The sequence below is a fragment of the Miniopterus schreibersii genome (genome assembly GCF_964146895.1).
Source record: "Miniopterus schreibersii genome assembly, chromosome: 11".
Taxonomy (NCBI): Eukaryota; Metazoa; Chordata; class Mammalia; order Chiroptera; family Miniopteridae; genus Miniopterus; species Miniopterus schreibersii.
This window is the reverse complement of record NC_138111.1, coordinates 28,309,255-28,328,867: the sequence shown is the minus strand read 5'-3', so window position 1 is coordinate 28,328,867 and position 19,613 is coordinate 28,309,255. Positions and strand designations below refer to the sequence as shown.

At 36.8% G+C, this 19,613-nt stretch overlaps 1 protein-coding gene across 1 annotated transcript in view; it reads left to right on the top strand.

Moving 5' to 3' along the window:
- UBE2R2 (ubiquitin conjugating enzyme E2 R2) overlaps nucleotides 1–19,613 on the top strand; it is an 80,723-nt gene that overhangs the window by 41,907 nt on the left and 19,203 nt on the right. The window contains exon 2 of the mRNA XM_081151417.1: nucleotides 16,575–16,661. Within this exon, the coding sequence (XP_081007543.1) occupies nucleotides 16,575–16,661 (87 nt within the window). The remainder of the gene's footprint in view (nucleotides 1–16,574; nucleotides 16,662–19,613) is intronic.

The following is a 19,613-nucleotide window of genomic DNA, read 5'->3' as shown; positions in this document are numbered from 1 at the left end:
ATACAAATTTGCTTTCACAAATCTACCTATGGCACATAACTGAGTGATGTTAATAACAGCTTTGCTGTAGTGTCCTAAAGTATCTTCAGAATCCTCTCAGGAAGACTAAATTAGGTTTAGAAAGAGGTCTTGCCGTTATCACAGGATAGTGCTTCTTACTCTCTTACAAAATGTCGTCTTACTGTTACATCCCAATTAGATATTAAAGAAAATATGAAGACAGTTACGAGGGGAATAGGTACAGGCAATAATTATATTTTGTTAAGTTTAGGTCTTTGGAAATTGATGATCTATAATGTGGTATAAATGTTACATTTGTAATTATAATCATTACTAAATTATTGCATTTCACTCTAGGACTATGCCATATAATAATCTATTTTCTTTACATTTCAGTTAACAGAAGAGTTCATTTTAATATCTTTTTAAAATATACTATAAATTATGGTTCCTATATTTGGGAGCAGTAATACAAATTCTTTGAAAACCATTCAGCCTTTATGAATTCTTAGCTTGAAAATACTAATTATCTCATCCATATTAGTAATTACTACTGTCATTTCTCTTTGTGTATTTTATTGGTTGATAGATTAATATCTGCCTTAAACTGACACACTTGTATAGTCATGAAAACTAAGCTGAACTAGAAAGGACAGTTTATATTTGTTTAGGCTCATTGCCCAAGTTTACTTTAGAATCTCTGACCTGTCTGATAGTTTTAGACCCTTGAGAATATCTTTGTTTTAACATGGAAGGTCATATTTTCAGTGTCCACAAAAATAATTTATGTAAGTTACTAAAATGGTCTCATAAAATCACGACTATGATGGACTCTTAGATACAGTTTTTGTTTTTATATCTTTATTTTGAAAAACTTATTAGAACTAGGATTTTTTTAATAGACATAGGTAAAATTTTACATAATATTTTTGTGTGACAGAACACTTGAGACCTTATTTAAGTTTGTTTTGTTTTCCAGATGGTTTTGGATTCAGTAAAATAAAATTTGGTTATTTAAATGTGGGCTTAATGGTTAGCATATTATCCTTGTGGGTGTCCAAGCTGTTTCATTTTAATATAATTGCATTTCAGGAATGCACATTTTCTAAGTAATTTTGCAGAAGAAAATTCTCTTGACTGGCAATAGCACTTTACTGACAGGCCAAACATTGGTACATAAGCCTCTTTTGCTCCTGACATCTTAGGCTGTAGTGTAAATTTGTATTTTATAACCTTGCCCTTTCCTTCTGATGCCTAGTGCATCCCCCTATCATTTTCTATTATTTATTAGGTTGTAAACAGCAAGTACCTTCTTGAGATGGTGAGGATGCAACATCTTATGATGGTGACATGGCATAATACTCCATAGCACTGTGCCCTACCACTGTTCAGCTAGGTCAAATCATTGCTGGCCTTGGCCAGGTAGCCCAGTTGGTTAGAATATTGTTCTGGTACGCCAAGGTTATGGGTTCGATCTCCAGTCAGGGCACATACTAGAAGCAACCAGTGAAAGTATATATAAATAAGTAGAACAACAAATCGATCTCCCTCCCTCCCTCCCTCTCTCTGTCTCTTTTTCTCCCTCCCTTTCTCTCTCTCTGAAAAATAAAACACATTGCTGTCAAATACCTTTCCTAAATGAGTCCTCTGTATGTCACATTTGTTCATTTTAAAATTCATGTGTGTTTAAAATAAGAATTTTCACAGTTCCATGGTTGTATAACATCAAATTTCCATTTTTGACTCTCTTGGCATGTCTGACACATGCTTTTTTTCTTTCTGGTCGTGATGTGGTAAAAAAGAATATGATTTGATTCAGTGTTACATTTTAACAAGCTATTCTTCAATAATTAGATAATGTAAGACAACAAGATCTTACTTAGTCCTCTGCAGTTTAAATGAAGATCTATTTTCTGTACTTAAGAAATTTTCAGTATTGATAAAAAAGGGCAAATGTTTATGTTAAGCTTTGTTATCATCTGACAGTAAAATATGGATTAGTGAAGAAAGGGGTTTTAAAATTTTTCAGTCTACTCTTCTCCAAATGACTGTTACACAGTGCTGTCATGTTTTTATCTGCTTTCATCTTTGGTAATAAAACTTTATTGCATGTCATTTGATATGATAAACAGAGCCAAGAATTAGAGTTGTTCCTTTTTCTCTTTTGCCATTGCACTATCAAAATCTGGATTTCTTTTCTCCTTCATATCTGATAAGTTAATTTAATGCCTTTCAGTTGTCTTGCCTCTTACCAAATACCTGGCTCACATCATCCTCCTGCTCAAGAATGTGTGTCTTTTCTTGGTGTTTAATTAGCCTGGATCTCCAGTGGGAGTGCACATGGGAGGCAACAGATTGATGTATCTCTCTCACATAATGTTCCTCCCTCTCTCTCCCCCTCCCCTTCCCTTTCCCCCCCTTCCTCCCTCCCTCTCTCCCTCTTTCTCCCCTCCTCCCTTAAAATCAATTCAAAAAATAATAATAATGTCTTCTCCTCTTTTGTCTTTTAAAAATTTCTGTTATATGAATGTTGACCTTCCTAGGCTAGTCTTTTAATTATTTTTTCTCCTTGTTTTTCTTATTCTATTTTCTAGGAGCTATCTTCAGTTCTGTCTTATAGCTCATATACATGTATGTGCATTTCTTTGTTATCATAGTTTTAATCTATTTTTAAAAATATATCTTTATTGATTTCAGAGAGAGGAAAGGAGAGGGAGAGAGAGAGATAGAAACATCAGTGATGAGAGAGAGTCATTGATGGGCTGCCTTCTGCATGCCCCCTACTGAGGATCAAGCCTGCAACCCATGCATCTTCCCTTACTGGGAATTGAATCGTGACCTCCTGGTTCATGTGTCAGCGCTCAACCACTGAGCCAGGCTGACTGGGCCCCATTTGTTAAATTTTTTAATTTTTTCTTTAAAATCACTGTATTATGGTATAGTAGTTGACTTTTTTCCCTGTGGGGGATGGTTAGCTACAGAGAAGAATCCTTTTTCTACCTGCCATGTATTGGCCTGATTGCCAGCTTTCTTAGACCCAGGTGGAAAAAGGAGGTCCAGGATCTTACCACCTAAGTAGTGAGATTTTCCCTGTTTCAGTTGGTTTCCCTCCACTTAATTCTACTCAGAGCAACCATGGCAGAGAGTAAACCTCCAATCTTCTGTTAGCGTGGTGTGGGCTAGTCACTGATCAAGGAGAGAGGCTCTGGGGATCTCACTATTCTTTATACAGACTTTTGACTAGCCCTCCTTTTTTCAGCACCACCTGCACTTGGTGCCTCTAATTTTTGAGCTTTTCCATGGTTCTATGGAAGAAAATAAGCCTACTTCTTTACTTGTGATCACCAACCTGGGCTGAAATTTTCTCTGGTCTTCTAAATTAGTTACTTATTATTCTGGTTTTCAGCTTCCAAAATGTTGTTGCTTTTTGTCTTCTGGATTTATGAATTTTAAAGATTAGTTGCCTCCCTCACGTGCCCCAACTGGGGCTGGGTTTGAGCTTGTAACCAGGGTACAGGCTGGAATCAAACCTGGGACCCTTCAGTCCATGGGCTGACTCTCTAACCACTGAGCAAACCAGCCAGGGCAAGAAACATTTTTTTATTACTGTATTAAAAAAAAATACAGCTCGGCCGGGCGTGGCTGAGCATTGAGCATTGACCTAAGATCCAGGAGATCTCAGTCAGGGCACATACCTGGGTTGCGGGCTTGATTCCCAGTTCGAGGTGTGCAGGAGGCAGTCAATCAATGACGACTCTCTCACCCTTGATGTTTCTATCTCCTTCTCCCTTCCTTTCTCTGAAATCAATAAAGATATATTTTTAAAAAAATACAGACTACTATCAGTATTAATACTAAGAGTTACTTCTTAAATATCTGAAGTTTACTTTTTTAGAATCCAGTAAGAGCAACAGGGATATTCTGTTATTTTTATTTCATTTTAATTTTAGGATAATTATATTCAATATTATGATAATTCTGAGTTAACTTTTTAGATTGGGACTTTTAATCAGTAGACTCAATTTCTTGACTTTAAAGCCTGTGGCACATATGATAGAATCACTAAATATAGTTACTCTATTTTTCACATACTATTAATGAACAATTTAAAAGTTTGTACTTGTGGTTGACAGACTTTTGAAACTTTCAGCAAGTTAATAAGAAAACATGTTTTGATTGCTTTTGCTATCATGTTGGAAACGTTATCTTATAGGAGATGTGAGCAGATGACGTAGAAAAAAACTCAGCAGTGGGAATGTCCTCATTTCACAGTAACTCTAGGCACTAATCCAAATGCAACAGTAAACACTCTAGATTTGCTGTCAACAGACCTATTACCAAGGATAGTTGTGTTTAGGAATGGGAAAGTTTTTCTTAACCTATTTAATAGTATGTTCAGAACCAAGTGGCAGGAATACTGCCCCTCACTGTTTTTTTTCCATTTCACTATTCATATTTGTTTTTTGTCACTGATGAAATTCCTTGTGAAAATAATCAATGGGATAACAAAATTACTTTAATACTGCACATTGGGGCTTATCAGAAAAATTGTATCTCAAGCCAGTGTATACATTTACATATATTATTGTTTTCTAAATCACTTTTTGGTTATGCAGCAGACTGCTGATCTTATAGGGGTTTTGAGAAATGTGAAGTTTAGGAATTGGTGGTTTTTTTACAGGAAAGTGGGTTGGCATCAGCTATGGAAACATGGCTACTTGGGTGAGAAAGTTATTGATTGCTTCATTTTCAGAACTGTGTTTGTTGAAGTGAGTGTATTCCCAGTTGGCTGGCTTTCAGAAGGGGCTGTCACTGACAGGTTGGCTTGCATAAACAGTCATTGAGATAACTTAAGTGGGTTTAAAATTGGTTCTTATCCCGGCTGGTGGTGGTTCAGTTGGTTGGAGCGTCATCCATATACCAAAAAGGTTGCAGGTTCTATTCTGGTCAGGGTACCTAGGGGAGGCAGTTAACTGATCAGTGTTTCTCTTTCACATCGATGTCTCTCTCCCTCTCCCTCCCTTCCTTTCTCTTTAAAATCAATAGACATATCCTCAGGTGAGGATTTGAAAAAAGTTAAATTGGTTCTTGTTTCATAGCTGTAAAACTGTCAGGTATTGATTAAGCAATTTCATACTGGTTCTGGTAGCTATTTGTTACTATGCTTTCAAAATAGTCTTATGCTACTAGTATATGAGCTGCTTTTTATTCTTGGAGAGAGAAAGAATTGTTCAGATCTTTACCACTGTTGCTGACTTTCCTTGAAGATGAGGTTTGATCTTTTTCTCCTTGAAAGCAAAGCCTGATTTTCTTTGCTTTTTTTTTTTTTTTTTAAGATTTTTTTTTTTAATTGATTTTTAGATCTTACTGGGGATCGAGCCCACAACCGGGTATATGTCCTGACCTGAAATTGAACCCTGCAAACTTTGGGTGCACAGGATGACGCCCAACCAACTGAGCCACACCAGTCAGGGTGTGAAGTCTGATTTTCAATGCAGGCGTTTATAATCATCTTTATTCCTTCATCCAGAGGGAGTCATATATATGAAATGTTTAAATTATTAATAGGGGTCTGAAAAAAAAATAGTGATAAAACTGCATCTCAGTGAAGCACGGTAGCAGAATATTCCCCTGGATTTTAACTTCAGCTAAATTCTTTAGGATTGTAAATTCTATTGAAGGAGTTCTTATAACAACTTTTAAGGCACCACCCAGTGTCACTTTTTTCAGTTATAATATAAGCATAATTTAGGCATGATACTTTAAAAAAATCAATCCAAAATAGTTTAAACTTGATCTTGACTTTATTCTAGAGATATTACTTTTTTAAATTATGTGGAGAGAAGTAGTGTTCAGGGTGTACAAATTGTTAAAAATGAAAATTCAAAGTAACTTATTTAAAATATTAGTAGATGCTTAGAGAAAATAGAGAAACAATACTAAGTAATTAATGTTTGTTTATTATATGTAAGTAAAAATAATTAGGATTGGTATAAGGCTCTTAGGAACAATTTAAGTTCTTCAGGTTGGTAAGAATCTCCCCAGTTGTCTTTTCTAAAGCTAGTGTTATAATCTAAAGGCGGATAAGCAAAACAGATAAAGTGAAAATGAGCAATCTATAAAAGGGGTTCTTTATAAAAGAAGTCTTCCTGACATGACCCTTGTCTACTTAATTTGTAGTTTTAAACAAAACTCATAAATTTTTGCATTTTACAAGCATCAGTTCATTTAATCTTCATATCAAGTTGTTTAATAGGTACTATAAGCCTCATTTTACTGATGAGAAAACTGAGATACAAGTTGAGTAACTTGCCTAAAATAGCTAATGAATGGCAGAGTCAGGATTCAAACCCAGGTAATCTATTTTTTTTGAGTGGATGTTCTTAACTAGTATTTCATGCTGCCTTTCATATTGGTGCATATCATACATTCTTTATAAATTTTCATGCAACTATACTTAATTACTCTGTAGAGATTTCTTTTAATATATTTAGTAGTCTATGAAATCATTTTTGGGACCTAAAGATTTGACTACACATATGGTACTAAATTTTATTGTTTATTTCTGTTTCTAGAAAGGATAATTAATTTCTCCAATAGAAATGTAATAGAGGAGGTTACATTTCCAATGACTGGATTCCCAACTTTTTGTGGAAATTTTCACAATTCTATTTTATCCAGATAATACATTATGGAACTAATAATTAGTAAAGCTTTCTAAAGTGTATGCTGATTCTGGAAGTGAGAATGATTAAATGGAAAAGACTGGCTTTCCTAATTTATTTCTGTCTTTCATCCTGTTCAACCCTTTTACAGTGCTGCACATTGTCATTTTTCTAAAATACACACCTTGCCACTATTTTTTTTTTTAATATATTGATTTCAGAGAGAGGAAAGGAGAGGGAGAGAGAGAGATAGAAACATCAATGATGAGAGTCATTGATTGGCTGCCTCCTGCACACCCTTCACTGGGGATTGAGCCCGCAACCCGGGCATGTGCCCTGACTGGGAATCGAACCCTGATTGCCTGGATCCTAGGTCGACGCTCAACCGCTGAGCCATGCCCAGCCAGACGCCACTAATTTTCTAATTAAATATTTTCTGTAGCTTTCTGGTAGCACCTAAATGAGGCTTCAACCTACCTTCATCCAGTCTCATCTCTTGTAGTTACCAACAAGCATCTTACTAGGCATACCTTACTACCGTCACTCTTTGCACCTGGTGCCGTCTTGCTACTTCCTCAGCTGTTATTCATCAACATCCAGAGAACTAACTACTCGGGCAACACCTAGCCACAATACCAATATATACAGTAGTACTCAATAGATGTTGAACAAGTGAAGTCTTTTCCTGCTTTTGCCCAGCAGACTAAGTCATTTTTCTTTACCTATATAACATATTGAATGTATTACAGTTTTCTGAGTGACTCTACATATATTATTGGCAGTACTGCTATAAGGAAGATTTGTCACTTCTTCCCTAATATTTTTTCATTCAATAATTTATACCAATAAGTGCCCATTTGTATTAATTTTATACTTTTGTTTATCATGCAATACTATGGATTGTTTTCGTTTTGGCCATAAGGAACCGTTTCGGGTTGGCACCTCCATCTTTTTTCTTTAGCATTTTCATACACTATAAGATGCTCCAGGCTCATTTTTGTTTTTTTTGTTTTTTTTTGCCCCAGTTCTAGAATCAAGTATTTTTCCAACTAGCCTTGGTTCCTGTTATTAGAGAATGAATGGGGCAGAAACCAAGATCCGAGGAACTAGATGTACTTGTTGCTACTGGGTGTGACTACTTTTGGGCTACAGCTTTTTAAAAATAAGCAGCTTTATTATTATTTTAATACATATATGCAATTCACTAATTTAAAATATACAATTCAGTGGTTTTTAGTATATTCATAAATTTGTTCAACCATCATCACAATAAATTTTCAAACATTTCCCTCACTCCAAAAGACCCATACCTTTTAATAGTCACCTCTATTTCCTCCCAGTTTTACCTCCACTTCCCCACCCACTGCCTTAGGCAACTACTCATCTATTCTGGACATTTCATTAATATGTGGTCTTTCATGACTGGCTTTTCTCATGTAGCTAATGTTACTGAGGTTTATCCACATTGTGGCATGTATCTGTTCCTTTTCATTGCTGACTAATATTCTAGTGTATAAATATATACTGCATTTTGTTCATACATTCTTCAGTTGATGGACATTTGGATTGTTTCTACGTTTTGGCTATTGTACTGTTATGAACATTTGTGTACAAGTTCTTGTGTAGATGTAATGTTTTAATTTATCTTGGTCATACACCAGCTAGTAGACTTGATGGATCACATAGTAACTATGTTTATTCTTTCAAGAAACTGCTAGACTGTTTTTCAAAGTGACTGTACCATTTTATAGTCCCATCAGCAATGTATAGAGCATTCCAACTCTAAGATCTCATGGCCAACTTCTTTTATTATTTGTCTCTATAACTATAGCCATCCTAATGGATGTGAAGTGGTATCTTATTGTGCTTTTGATATGCATTTTTCTGGTGGCTAATTATGTGGAGCATCTCGTCATATGCTTATTGACCATTTTTTAAATCTCTTTTGGAGAAAATGTCTATTCAGATACTTTGCCCATTTTTAAATTGAGTTATCTATTATATTGAGTTACAAGCTTTTTTTTTTTTCTTTTTACATATTCTGGATACATGCCCATTATCCAATGAATGATTTACAGATATTTTCTCCCATTCTGTGGCTTGCATTTTCTTTCCTTTTTTTCACTATTCTCCATTCTACCTTTTGTTTTATTTTTTAATTTATTTATTTTTAAGTTTATCTTTATTGTTGAAAGTATTACAAATGCCCCCCCTATTGATCCTCTCCACCCTGCACCCCTCCCCCCAGGCCCTCAGCACACTGTTGTCTGTGTCCCTGGGTTATGCATATATGCATATCAGTTCTTAGGTTAATCTGTACCCCCCCACCCACCCCTGCCTTCCTCTGAGATTTGTCATTCTGTTCCATGCTTCTATGTCTCTGGATCTATTTTGTTCATCGGTTTATTTTGTTCATTGGATTCCACATATGAGTGAGATCATGTGATACTTGTCTTTCTCTGACAGGCTTATTTTGCTTAGCATAATACTCTCCAGGTCCCACTAAGTTGTCTCATAGGGTAAGGGATCCTTTTTTACAGCTGTGTAGTATTCAGTGATGTAGATGTCCACGAAGATGCTTGATATGATTTCGATCTTCTCGAACTTGTAAAGACTCCTAATATGTGGCCTGTCTTTGAGACTGTCCCATGTGCACCTGAGGAGAATGCATATTCTGCAGCTTTGGGGTGAAATATTCTGTATATGTCAAGTAAATCCATCTGATCTAGTGTATCATTTAGAGTCACTGTTTCCTTGTTGATTTTTTGTCTGGAAGATCTATCCAGTAAAGTCAATGGGGTGGTAAAGTCCCCTACTGTGACTGTATTGTTGTCAATCTCTCCCTTAAAGTCCTCCAGAAGGGTGTGTTTTTTTCTAGCCTGTGTGTCTTTTGTTCTAAGATAAGTCTCTTATAGACAGCATATATTTGGGTCTTCTTTTCTTATTCATTCAGCTATCCTATGTCTTTTGATTGGAGCATTTAATCCATTTATATTTAAGGTTATTGATAGGTACTTATCTATTGGCATATTATTGCTTTATGCCTATGTTTCTTATTCTCTCTATTTCAACTTCTTATTACAGCATTCCCTTTAATATTTCTTGCAATGCTGGTTTGGTGGTGATAAATTCCTTTAGCCTTTTTCTGTCTGGAAAGCTTTTTATTTCACTATCTGTTTTGAATGATAGCCTTGCTGGATAGAATATTCTTGGTTTCAGATCCTTGTTTTGCATTACCTTGAATACTTCATGCCATTCCCTCTGGCCTGTAGAGTTTCTGATAAGAAATCAGCTGACAGTCTTATGGGAGCTCCTTTGTAGGTAACAGATTGTTTTTCTCTTGCTGCAAAGAGATTCTCTCTTTGTCTTGAATTTTTGGCATTTTGATTATGATGTATCTGGGCATGGGCCTCTGGGTTCTTCTTGCTTGGGACTCTCTGTGCCTCCTGAACTTGTGTGACTTTTTCCTTGACTTCCCAGGTTAGGGAAGTTTTCTGCCATTATTTCTTCAAACAGGTTCTCTAACCCTTGCTTACATTTTACATCTTCCCTTGGGTACTCCTATGAAGTGGACATTACGTTTCATGTTATCCCACAGCTCCCTTAAACTCTCCTCCTGTTTTAAAATTTTTTTTTCTTTTTGATTCTCTTATTGAGTGATTTTTTTTTTCTACCCTGTCTTCTAATTTGCTGATCCAGTCCTCAGCTTCTGCTAATCTCTGTTTATTCCTTCCAATTTAAAAAATATATATGTTTATTGATTTCAAAGAGAGGAAGGGAGAGGGAGGGAGGGTAGAGAGAAACATCAAAGTTGAGCGAGAGTCATTGATCGGCCACTTCCTACACCTCCCCCACCGGGGATTGAGCCCACAACCTGGGCGTGTACCCTGATTGGGAATCGAACCCCGATCTCCTGGGTCCTTGGCGGACACTCAACCACTGAGCCACGCCTGTCCGGGCCCAATTTTTTAAAATTTTATTTCTACTATGTCATTTTTAATTTCCTTCATAGTTTCTATATCTTTTTTCATGCTGTTGACCATATTTATGATCAGTATTCTGAACTCTGTATCTGATAGATTACTTATCTCCATTTCATTTAGTTCTTCTGGAGAATTCTTTTGTTCTTTCACTTGGGTCTTGTTTTTTGTCTCCCCATTTTGGCTGCCTGTTTGGATTTGTTTCTTATGTTTTAGGTAGATCTGCTAGGACTCCCAGTCTTTTGGATGGTCTGTGGTGCAGACCAATGTCAGACATTGTTTATTGACTGGCCTTGAGTACCCTGTTTGAAGCTTTCTGCGCTCCACAGCTTGTGGTTCCCTCTGGTGAGGCTGAATGTGTTTGGACAGGACCAAGATGTGCACCAAGGTCTGCTTTTCCAAGCCCTAGGTCCAGAAGCAAATCAGGCAAAAACTCAAAGCACCCAGAGGCTGATTGTTATTCAGTCTCTTAATGAGCCTCAGGCTGTAGAAACTCCACATGGTAAGGCAAGAGGTTTTCCAGCAGGGTAGGGCAATTGCTTGCCCCCAGTAAAGCTGCTTGAATGGTAAATGTCTGCCTGAGAAAGATGTCCTCTGCTGTATGGGGGAATGACTCAGCACAGGAATCCAGATGGCTGTCCTCTAAGCTCTGACCCGCAAGCCAGCAGCCCTAGATTCTCCTCACACAGCTCTAGTCCATTCTGCCCTCCCTCTGTCAGAGCCCAAGATAAGTGGCTGCACACGACACTTTGTGCATTGGCCCCTTAAGAGGTTGCCTGCATTTCTAGCTGTCTCTCCCTGGCAGACAGAAACCCCACTGCTTTTCACAGCTAGATGTTATGTGGGCACCTTTGTCAGTTCTGGTGCTCTTGTCTGGGAAGCCCAGCTTGGGGTTTAGACCCCAGAGTTCTCAGTGGGAACCCCCCACAGCTGAAATATCCCTCTGGACCTTCAGCTGCTGCCTGTGGGAGCCCAGCCAGCCCTCTTGTGCCTCCATACTTCCTACCAGTCTCTGTGAAGTCTCCACTTTTTGTCCTTGGATATGAGGGTGCTCTCCAGCTTGTCTTCAGTTGCAGTTGATAATTCAGGATGGTTTTTCTCTATTTTAGTTGTAATTCCAGTTTGGTCTTGGGAGAGTGTCAGTGTAGCTTCCACTCAGTCCACCACCATCTTGGAATCTGGCTTGAATTTTCATTTTCGTGATGTTATCTTTTGTTCATTCAGGTATCCCCTTTATATGTATGCTACACCTTCTGTAGTCGTCCCTCCATCCTTAGATGTTTTGTTCTGGTCCTCCCTTCCCCCCAGTCTTTATTGTCTTTGCTTTTCAGTTTTCAAGGATTCTGTTGATAATGTCCTCTAACTCAAAGATTCTTTTCTCAGCTGTGTCTAGTCTTTTTTTTTTTTTTTTTTTTTAATATATCTTTATTGATTTCAGAGAGAGAGAGAGAGAGATAGAAACATCAATGATGAGAGAGTCATTGATCGAGCCTGCAACCCGGGTATGTGCCCTGACCGGGAATCGAACCCCGATTGCCTGGATCCCAGGTCGAGGCTCAACCGCTGAGCCATGCCCGGCCGGGCTGTGTCTAGTCTTAATAAGCTGATCAAAGGCATTCTTCATTTGCATTACAGTATATTTTTTTAAATCTCTCGCATTTCCCATTATTTTTTCTTCTTAGGATTTCTATCTCTTTGCTTACATTGCCCCATCTGTTTTTGCAGGCTGTCTACTTTATCCATTTGAATCCTTAGGTTCCTCAAAAAAATTAAAAATAGAACTACCCTACAACCTAGCAGTTTCACTTCTGGGTATTTATTTGAAGAAAACTAAAACAATAACTCAAAAAAATATCTTCACCCCTGTGTCATTGCAGCATTGTTTACAATAGCCAAGATTGGAAGCAACCTAGTTGTCCATCAATAGAGGAATGGATAAAGAAGATGTGATGCACACACACACATACACACACAATGGAATATTACTCAAGATAAAAAAAGAATGAAATCTTGCTATTTGTGACAACATGGGTAGACCTAGAGAGTATTATGTTAATACTGACCAGTCATGAGATAACTTGTGTCTGCACTTCACTGCTCAGCATTTATTTTGGCTGACTCTAGTTTTCTTCTTCGTTTATCCTTGCCTTTTTCTCAACTTGTCAGTCAGTATTTCCAGAGACATGACGAGCAATACATCTAATTCTTTCCATCTATCTTTTATTGTGGCAAAAGTTTTATAAAAGAGGCATTGCAGCAGAGAAGAACATTTGAGTGAATTATGTGCAGACACTGATTGGCCGAGTGACTTTGGTAGTCATTTGGAAGGTAGTACTTTGTCAGAAAATAGTAATGAGTCTGACATTAGGCCTTTACGAAGGCAAAAGAGAAATGTGATATTATCTAACAGTGAAAGTGATTCTGAAGAAGAATAGGCAGAAAAAGACATTTGACAAGCTTTGGAGGATTATACAAATATTTCAGGCTTAACTGTTCAGTTTGAAGATCCACAAAGTGTACATGAAGTAACCAGTTAATTTTTTTATAAGGATTTTTTTATTTCATTACTTCTCGGACCAATTTATACCACCAAATAGAAAAATACCACAAAACCTCTGCTAAAACTTCACCATGGACGGACATTACTTATATGGCTATAAAGAAGTTTCTTGGTTTAATTATATTGATGGGACTAACAAAGAAGCCAGAATGGAAAAATTACTGGTCAGCTGATCCTTTACTTGAATCACCCATATTTCCAAAAACTATGACTAGAAAGAGGTTTGAGGAAATACTTACATTATTTCATCTGAACGATAATTTACAGACAACATGTAACTCAGACCATCTTTACAAAGTCAGACCTCTTTTGGATCACTTTATCTTGAAATTTAAATCTTTGTATATACCAAAACAGCAGTTATCACTTGATGAAGCAATGATTCCATGGAGAGGACACATCAGATTCAAGACATATGATCTGACAAAAGTAATAAAATACGGAATTTTAGTAAGGATGCTTTGTGAAAGTGAGAGTGGGAGTGGCTATATTTGCAACTTCGAGATATATACGGGTGAAGGCAGAAACGTACAACAGGCTATATTATCCCTCTTTCGGCCTTTTCTTGGTTCTTGGCATCATGTTTACCAAGATAAGTACTACAACAGCATGTCTACAGCTGAATTATACTGAAGAACAAAACACTCGCCCGGCTGGGCGTGGCTCAGCGGTTGAGCATCGACCTAGGATCCAGGCGATCGGGGTTCGATTCCCTGTCAGGGCACATGCCCGGGTTGCTGGCTCCATCCCCAGTCGGGGGCATGCAGGAGGCAGCCAATCAATGACGACTCTCTCATCATTGATGTTTCTATCTCTCTCTCTCCCTCTCCTTTCCTCTCTCTGAAATCAATAAAGATATATTTAAAAAAACAAAACAAAACAAAACAATGGTCTGTGGAACAATAAGGGCAAACCATAGGTTGCCAAAACTACTAAAAGAAAAGTAGCCGGCCATATGGGTGAGTTCAGGCTCGAAATAGCTGGTCAGCAAGGTGTTAAGTGCAATTAGACAGAGAGAGAGAGAAATACTGTGATTTCACTTATATGTGGAATCTAAGAAACAAAACAAAATGAAATAGAAACAAACTTCTAGATTCAGAGAACAAACTGATGGTTGCCAAAGGGAGGGAGGGTGGGGTGGGGGGGCTGTTAGGAGGAAAAGTGAAGGGATTAAGCATTACAAGCTTCCAGTTATAAAATAAGCCACAGGGACATAATGTACAGCATAGGAATAAAGTCGATAATATTGTATTACTATGTATACAGTGACAAGTGGTTACTGGATTTACTGTGGTGATCATTTTGTGTAGGGTATAAATATTGAATCACTATATTGTGCACCTAAATCTAATACAATGATGTATGTCAACTTACATTAAAAATGAATTTAAAAAGAAAGAATCCACAGAATATTAATCATAGTTTTAAATTCTTGGTCTGGTAATTCCAACATCCCTGCCATGTTTGATTCTGATAATTGCTCTGTCTCTTCATTTGTGATTTTCCTTTTTGTATGCCTTGTAATTTTTTCTTGGTAGCTGGATATTATGTACCAGGTTAAAAGAAGTGCTGTAGATAGGCCTCAGTAATACGGTGGTGAGGTGTCTCAGTCTTTTAATGAGTATGTCCTCTGGATTGTGAACTTTTCACAGGAGTTTCTCAGTTTTTTTCTTTCCCTCTTGGGACATTCAGGCTGGAGTTGGGTACTGTATTTCCCTTCCCCCAGTTCTGTGAGGCTCTAATTACCCCAGCAGGTTAGGCTCTAGTTAACTTGTTTTCCCTGAGGGCAGTCCTTGTTAAGAACAGTCTTCTGGTTATTTCAAAAGATATAGCTGCGTTTCTTTTGCATTTGAATATCCAGTTTTCTGAGCACAATTTGTTCAAAGGCTTTTTCAAATCCCATTGAATTGTCCTTATACTAGTACCAAACTGTCTTGATCACTGTAGGTTTGTAGTATGTTTTGAAATTGAAAAGTGTGAATTGTGTAGTTAGTTATTTTTAGATTGTTTTGGCTATTCTTGGTCCAGTGAATTATTATATGAATTTTAGTATCAGTCTTTGCGTTGAAGAAGTTCCATTTCATTCTGTGGCTGCTGGTCTTCACTTCAAGTGTGAGCTGTTAGTATTAAGGCTACCATGGCTCTGGAGAGCAGGGCAGGAACTAGGGTGAGTTAAAACATCACAGAGTTCATGTTTCTAATTGAGATTCAGCTGTTTTTCTTGAATAGATACTCCCTGACTTGCTGCAAGTCTTTGGTTATTTTCTAGATTCTGAAGAAGTTGATTCTTACAATTTTGACAATTTTCTTTTATTGAAGAAAGAATTTTGGGGGGTCCTGACTCTGCCATTTTCACTAATTTTCTTAGCTTATTTTTTAAAAATATATTTTTTTAGAAAGGGAGAGGGAGAAACATCAGTGTGAGAGCAGAACATCGATTGGCAGCCTCCTGCACCCCCCCCCCCCCCCAAGGAATCAAGCCCAGTTGTGCACGTGTGCCCTGACTGGAAGCAAACCAGCAACTTTTTGGTGCATGGGATGATACCCAACCAACTGAGCTACACCAGCCAGGGCTGTCCTTAGCTTATTTATTCTTAGCTTGTCCTTTGATTCTTTTCTTTACTCCCTTTTACTGATATTGTTAGATGAGGCTTTTTCTGGACTTCTTTATGTTTGAAATATGAGATACTGCCAAGGACATTCAATGCAGCAGTATTTACAGTACCAAAAGAGTGGAAAAACCCAAGTGTCCTAAACTAAGAAAATAAAATGACTCATCTCTATATCCATATGATGGGACATTATGCAGATACTAACAATCATACATTTGGAGATTATTTTATGACATAGGAAAATGTTTATGATATAGATGGGGGAAAAACAGTATAAAATACAGTATATTTAAATTTTTGAAAATAAGTTTTGTAAAGGAATATGCACATGTATGCATCAAAATCCTGGAAGGAGCTGTTTCAAAGTGGTAGCATTTATTATCTGGGTGGTAAATTTTGTGAGTAAAAAGTCTTTGTTCTATACATTATGTACCTTAAGGTTATATTATTTTAATTTATGTGACACTCCTGTCCATAATACTGTTTTCACTCATGTGAGTTCAATTAAAAATTATGTAGCTGTTGAGTTTTGTGGATTTAACATACTCTTAATAAATATAAATTGAAGAGATGCTATAAGAACATGCTAATAATAATCCTGGCATTGGGGCTAACAGAATATATATGAGCTATTTTAATTCCCAGAATCTAGTCTATACAAAGGAGTTTTGTTTTATTGAGGTGTAATAGGGTGAATTATTAGGCAGATGAATACCTGTAGTCTCATTTATTAGCATTTTTGTGTCTTTTTTTTCAGGCGCATATTAAATTTCCTATTGACTACCCATATTCACCACCTACCTTCAGATTCTTGACCAAAATGTGGCACCCCAACATTTATGAGGTAAGAGACATCTATCATAAATTTCTCTGAAGATTTGTTTTTTAGGTACAGTTCTTTAAAATAGCCTTTATAATCTCAGTATACTGTGGTGGTAGTTAATACTATAGCCACAAAGGACTATTTATGGTTTCTCAGTTAGCAATGTCTAGTTTGTTCAAAATTGATAATAGTTTTATAATACCAATTTATATTATAGTTATTTTAAGATTAAGGCTTTAAACCTTTGCTAATTGCTAAGATTATAATGTATATGTGTTAACATTAGCATTTTTTAAAGTTAGTAGATAAAGTCATACAAATTTATTTGTGTACCTGTCCTCTAGCTTCACAGCAAGGGTCACCTGTTGCTATGAACAAAGATTCAACTTTTTGGGGGGATTTATCCTACTATATTTGGACTGCCCTCCTTTCAGGAGTTGCTGTAGAGCAATTGAGAGCCCCTTTTGGAATAAATCCAAGGTGAGGTTCCTTTACTGAACAAGGTCCACATGCCTGGGGAAATCATTTCTAGTTTTGTGGATGAAATCTACTTAGCTTTGTGCTAATCTGGAAGGATGCTAGAATGATGCATTATGTTTCTCAGAATAATATATGAAGGCCCACTAAATATCCTTTGAGTTCACTTCTTTACCATTCTGTAATTTTTTTCATTGCAGTAGGGCTCTGGAGTTGTGTCATTTTATTATACCTATGACCCAAGCATTAAGTTTGCTTTTTAAAATTTGCAGCCTTAGTCATATAGTCCCTTTTTTGGCCTGGTGGATATTGGGAAGCACTTTTGCTCCAGAAACAGCTACATACCCTTTAAAATGCTTGTAGGTGAGAAATGGAGAGCTTACTTTAGGGTCCTGAATTTGGATCTCAGTCTGCATAAATTTGCATGCTGGAATAGCTTTACTGTTTTTCACAACCTGCTTTTTCTATAAGGCATTATCTGAAGTATTCTTTCTTTCTTAAAACAGGACAAACAGGTGCTCAAAGAGTGATATGCAGTCACATTTTCAGAAATAAAGTTCCTAGAATATTGTTTTCTTTAGTATCTTCAGTATTTGACATAACCATAATACAAACAACAGTGAATATCTTATACTACTCTGTATAACAAAGTCATCCTATTGTAGAAGGGAGAGTATAGAAATAATTCAGTTTCATAAGTTCAAACTGAGTTCAGTACACATAGAAACATTTTTGTGTTCCTGTCCATTTAATAATCAAAAGTTCTTGCCTTCCAAACTATGTAGTATATATAGATTTTAGATAGCAAGAGAGAATTGAGAAGACTCCAGCTTTTGTCTTGCTATTGAGAACTAATTCACATTAAAGTCATACACTCACTTGTTTCCATCTGTTTTCTAATTCTCAAACTCCTCTCAAAAAAAAAAACAGCCCTGGCTGGTGTTCTCAGTGGTTAGAGCGTCGGCCCACACACTGAAAGGTCTCGCGTTTGATTCTGGTCAAGGGCATGTACGTGGGTTGCAGGTTTGATCTCTGGCCCCAGTTGGGGCCCTTGCAGGAGGCAACCAATTGATGTTTTTCTCTAACATCAATGTTTCTCTCTTTCTCTTTCTCTCTCTGTCTCTCTACCCCCCTCCACTCTCTCTAAAAATCAATAGAAAAAATATCCTCGGGTGAGGATTAAAAAAAAAAGAAACGAAACAAACCAGTAAAGGATTCAGAGCTCTGAAGTAAGAAAGTGTAGGTAGATAAACTCCCCTTTCCACTGTTTTTGTTGTTGTTTTTTGACTACTTAGATATAGGCTACTTAGTTCTGTATTGTAAGAGTTAGAATTGGGTCATTTAAACACTATTTTTCATATTTATAATAAAAATTTTAACAATAAAATAATGAATGCATATCTTATAAATATTCAGTTTTCCATGCCACAAATGTTTTGTTTTAAAAGAACTCATAGCCCTGGCCAGGTGAGGTGGCTCAATTGGTTGGAGCGTTGTCCCGTACACCAAAAGGTTATAGGTTTGATTCCCACTCAGTGCATTTACCTAAGTTGTGGGTTTGATCCCACAGTTGGGGTGCATACGGGAGGCAACAGATATCGATGTTTCTCTCTCGCATTGATGTTTTCCTTCATTCTTCCTCCCTCCCTCTCCCTTCCTGTCTCTCTAAAATCAATAAACATGTCCTTAGGTGAGGATAAAAAAAGAAGCGATAAGTCATAGTTAGCAATTACATTTGATGTAGTCAAAGGGATCCTAAGAGACTCTTCTCGCATTAAATTACCCTTTTTGCATTCTGGAAATGGTATCAGAATTGAACTTCCTGTGATTCTAGAGATCGTTGGGACTCATGGTTCTTGGCCAGAAAGGTATTCTTGGAAGTTACTTTCTACTCACCCACCTGACCCACCTGTGCTAGAAACACAGTGGATCTGGATGTCAACTGCTCTAGTCACCAAAGTACTACAGAGTTACTTATAACCGGACGAAAGGGGTGAACAATGACAATAACAAAAACAAAAAAATACAAAAACAAATGCCTACTTAAATTTTAAAATATGGAAACTGATGAAGAGTTTTTGGTATATTAACTTGATGAGCACTAAAAATAAATATAGACTATTATTGACTAAAATATAGTTTATTATGTTGTTTAAAAAATCACAGGATCTTTTGTTACAGTTTTACATCTACATCCACATTACTACAGCATAAAAAGTTAAAAATACTGCTGTTATACGAGCAGATTTAATTATTTTAGCATTTTTTTATCATTGCCATGTTTGTGAAATTTATAAATATCAAGGGAAACTTGGAGAACAAAAGAAATTTAATATGAACTTGTCATCAGTGACTGTACTGCACAATCTATTCCTTTCTGCTTTTTTGTAATATGTTGAGTGAAAGAAAAAATAGTTTCCTTGTTATGTGTTGTGTGCTCAGAAGTAGACAACCACCGAGAAACCCCATTTGCTTCACAAACCATGTTAATACATG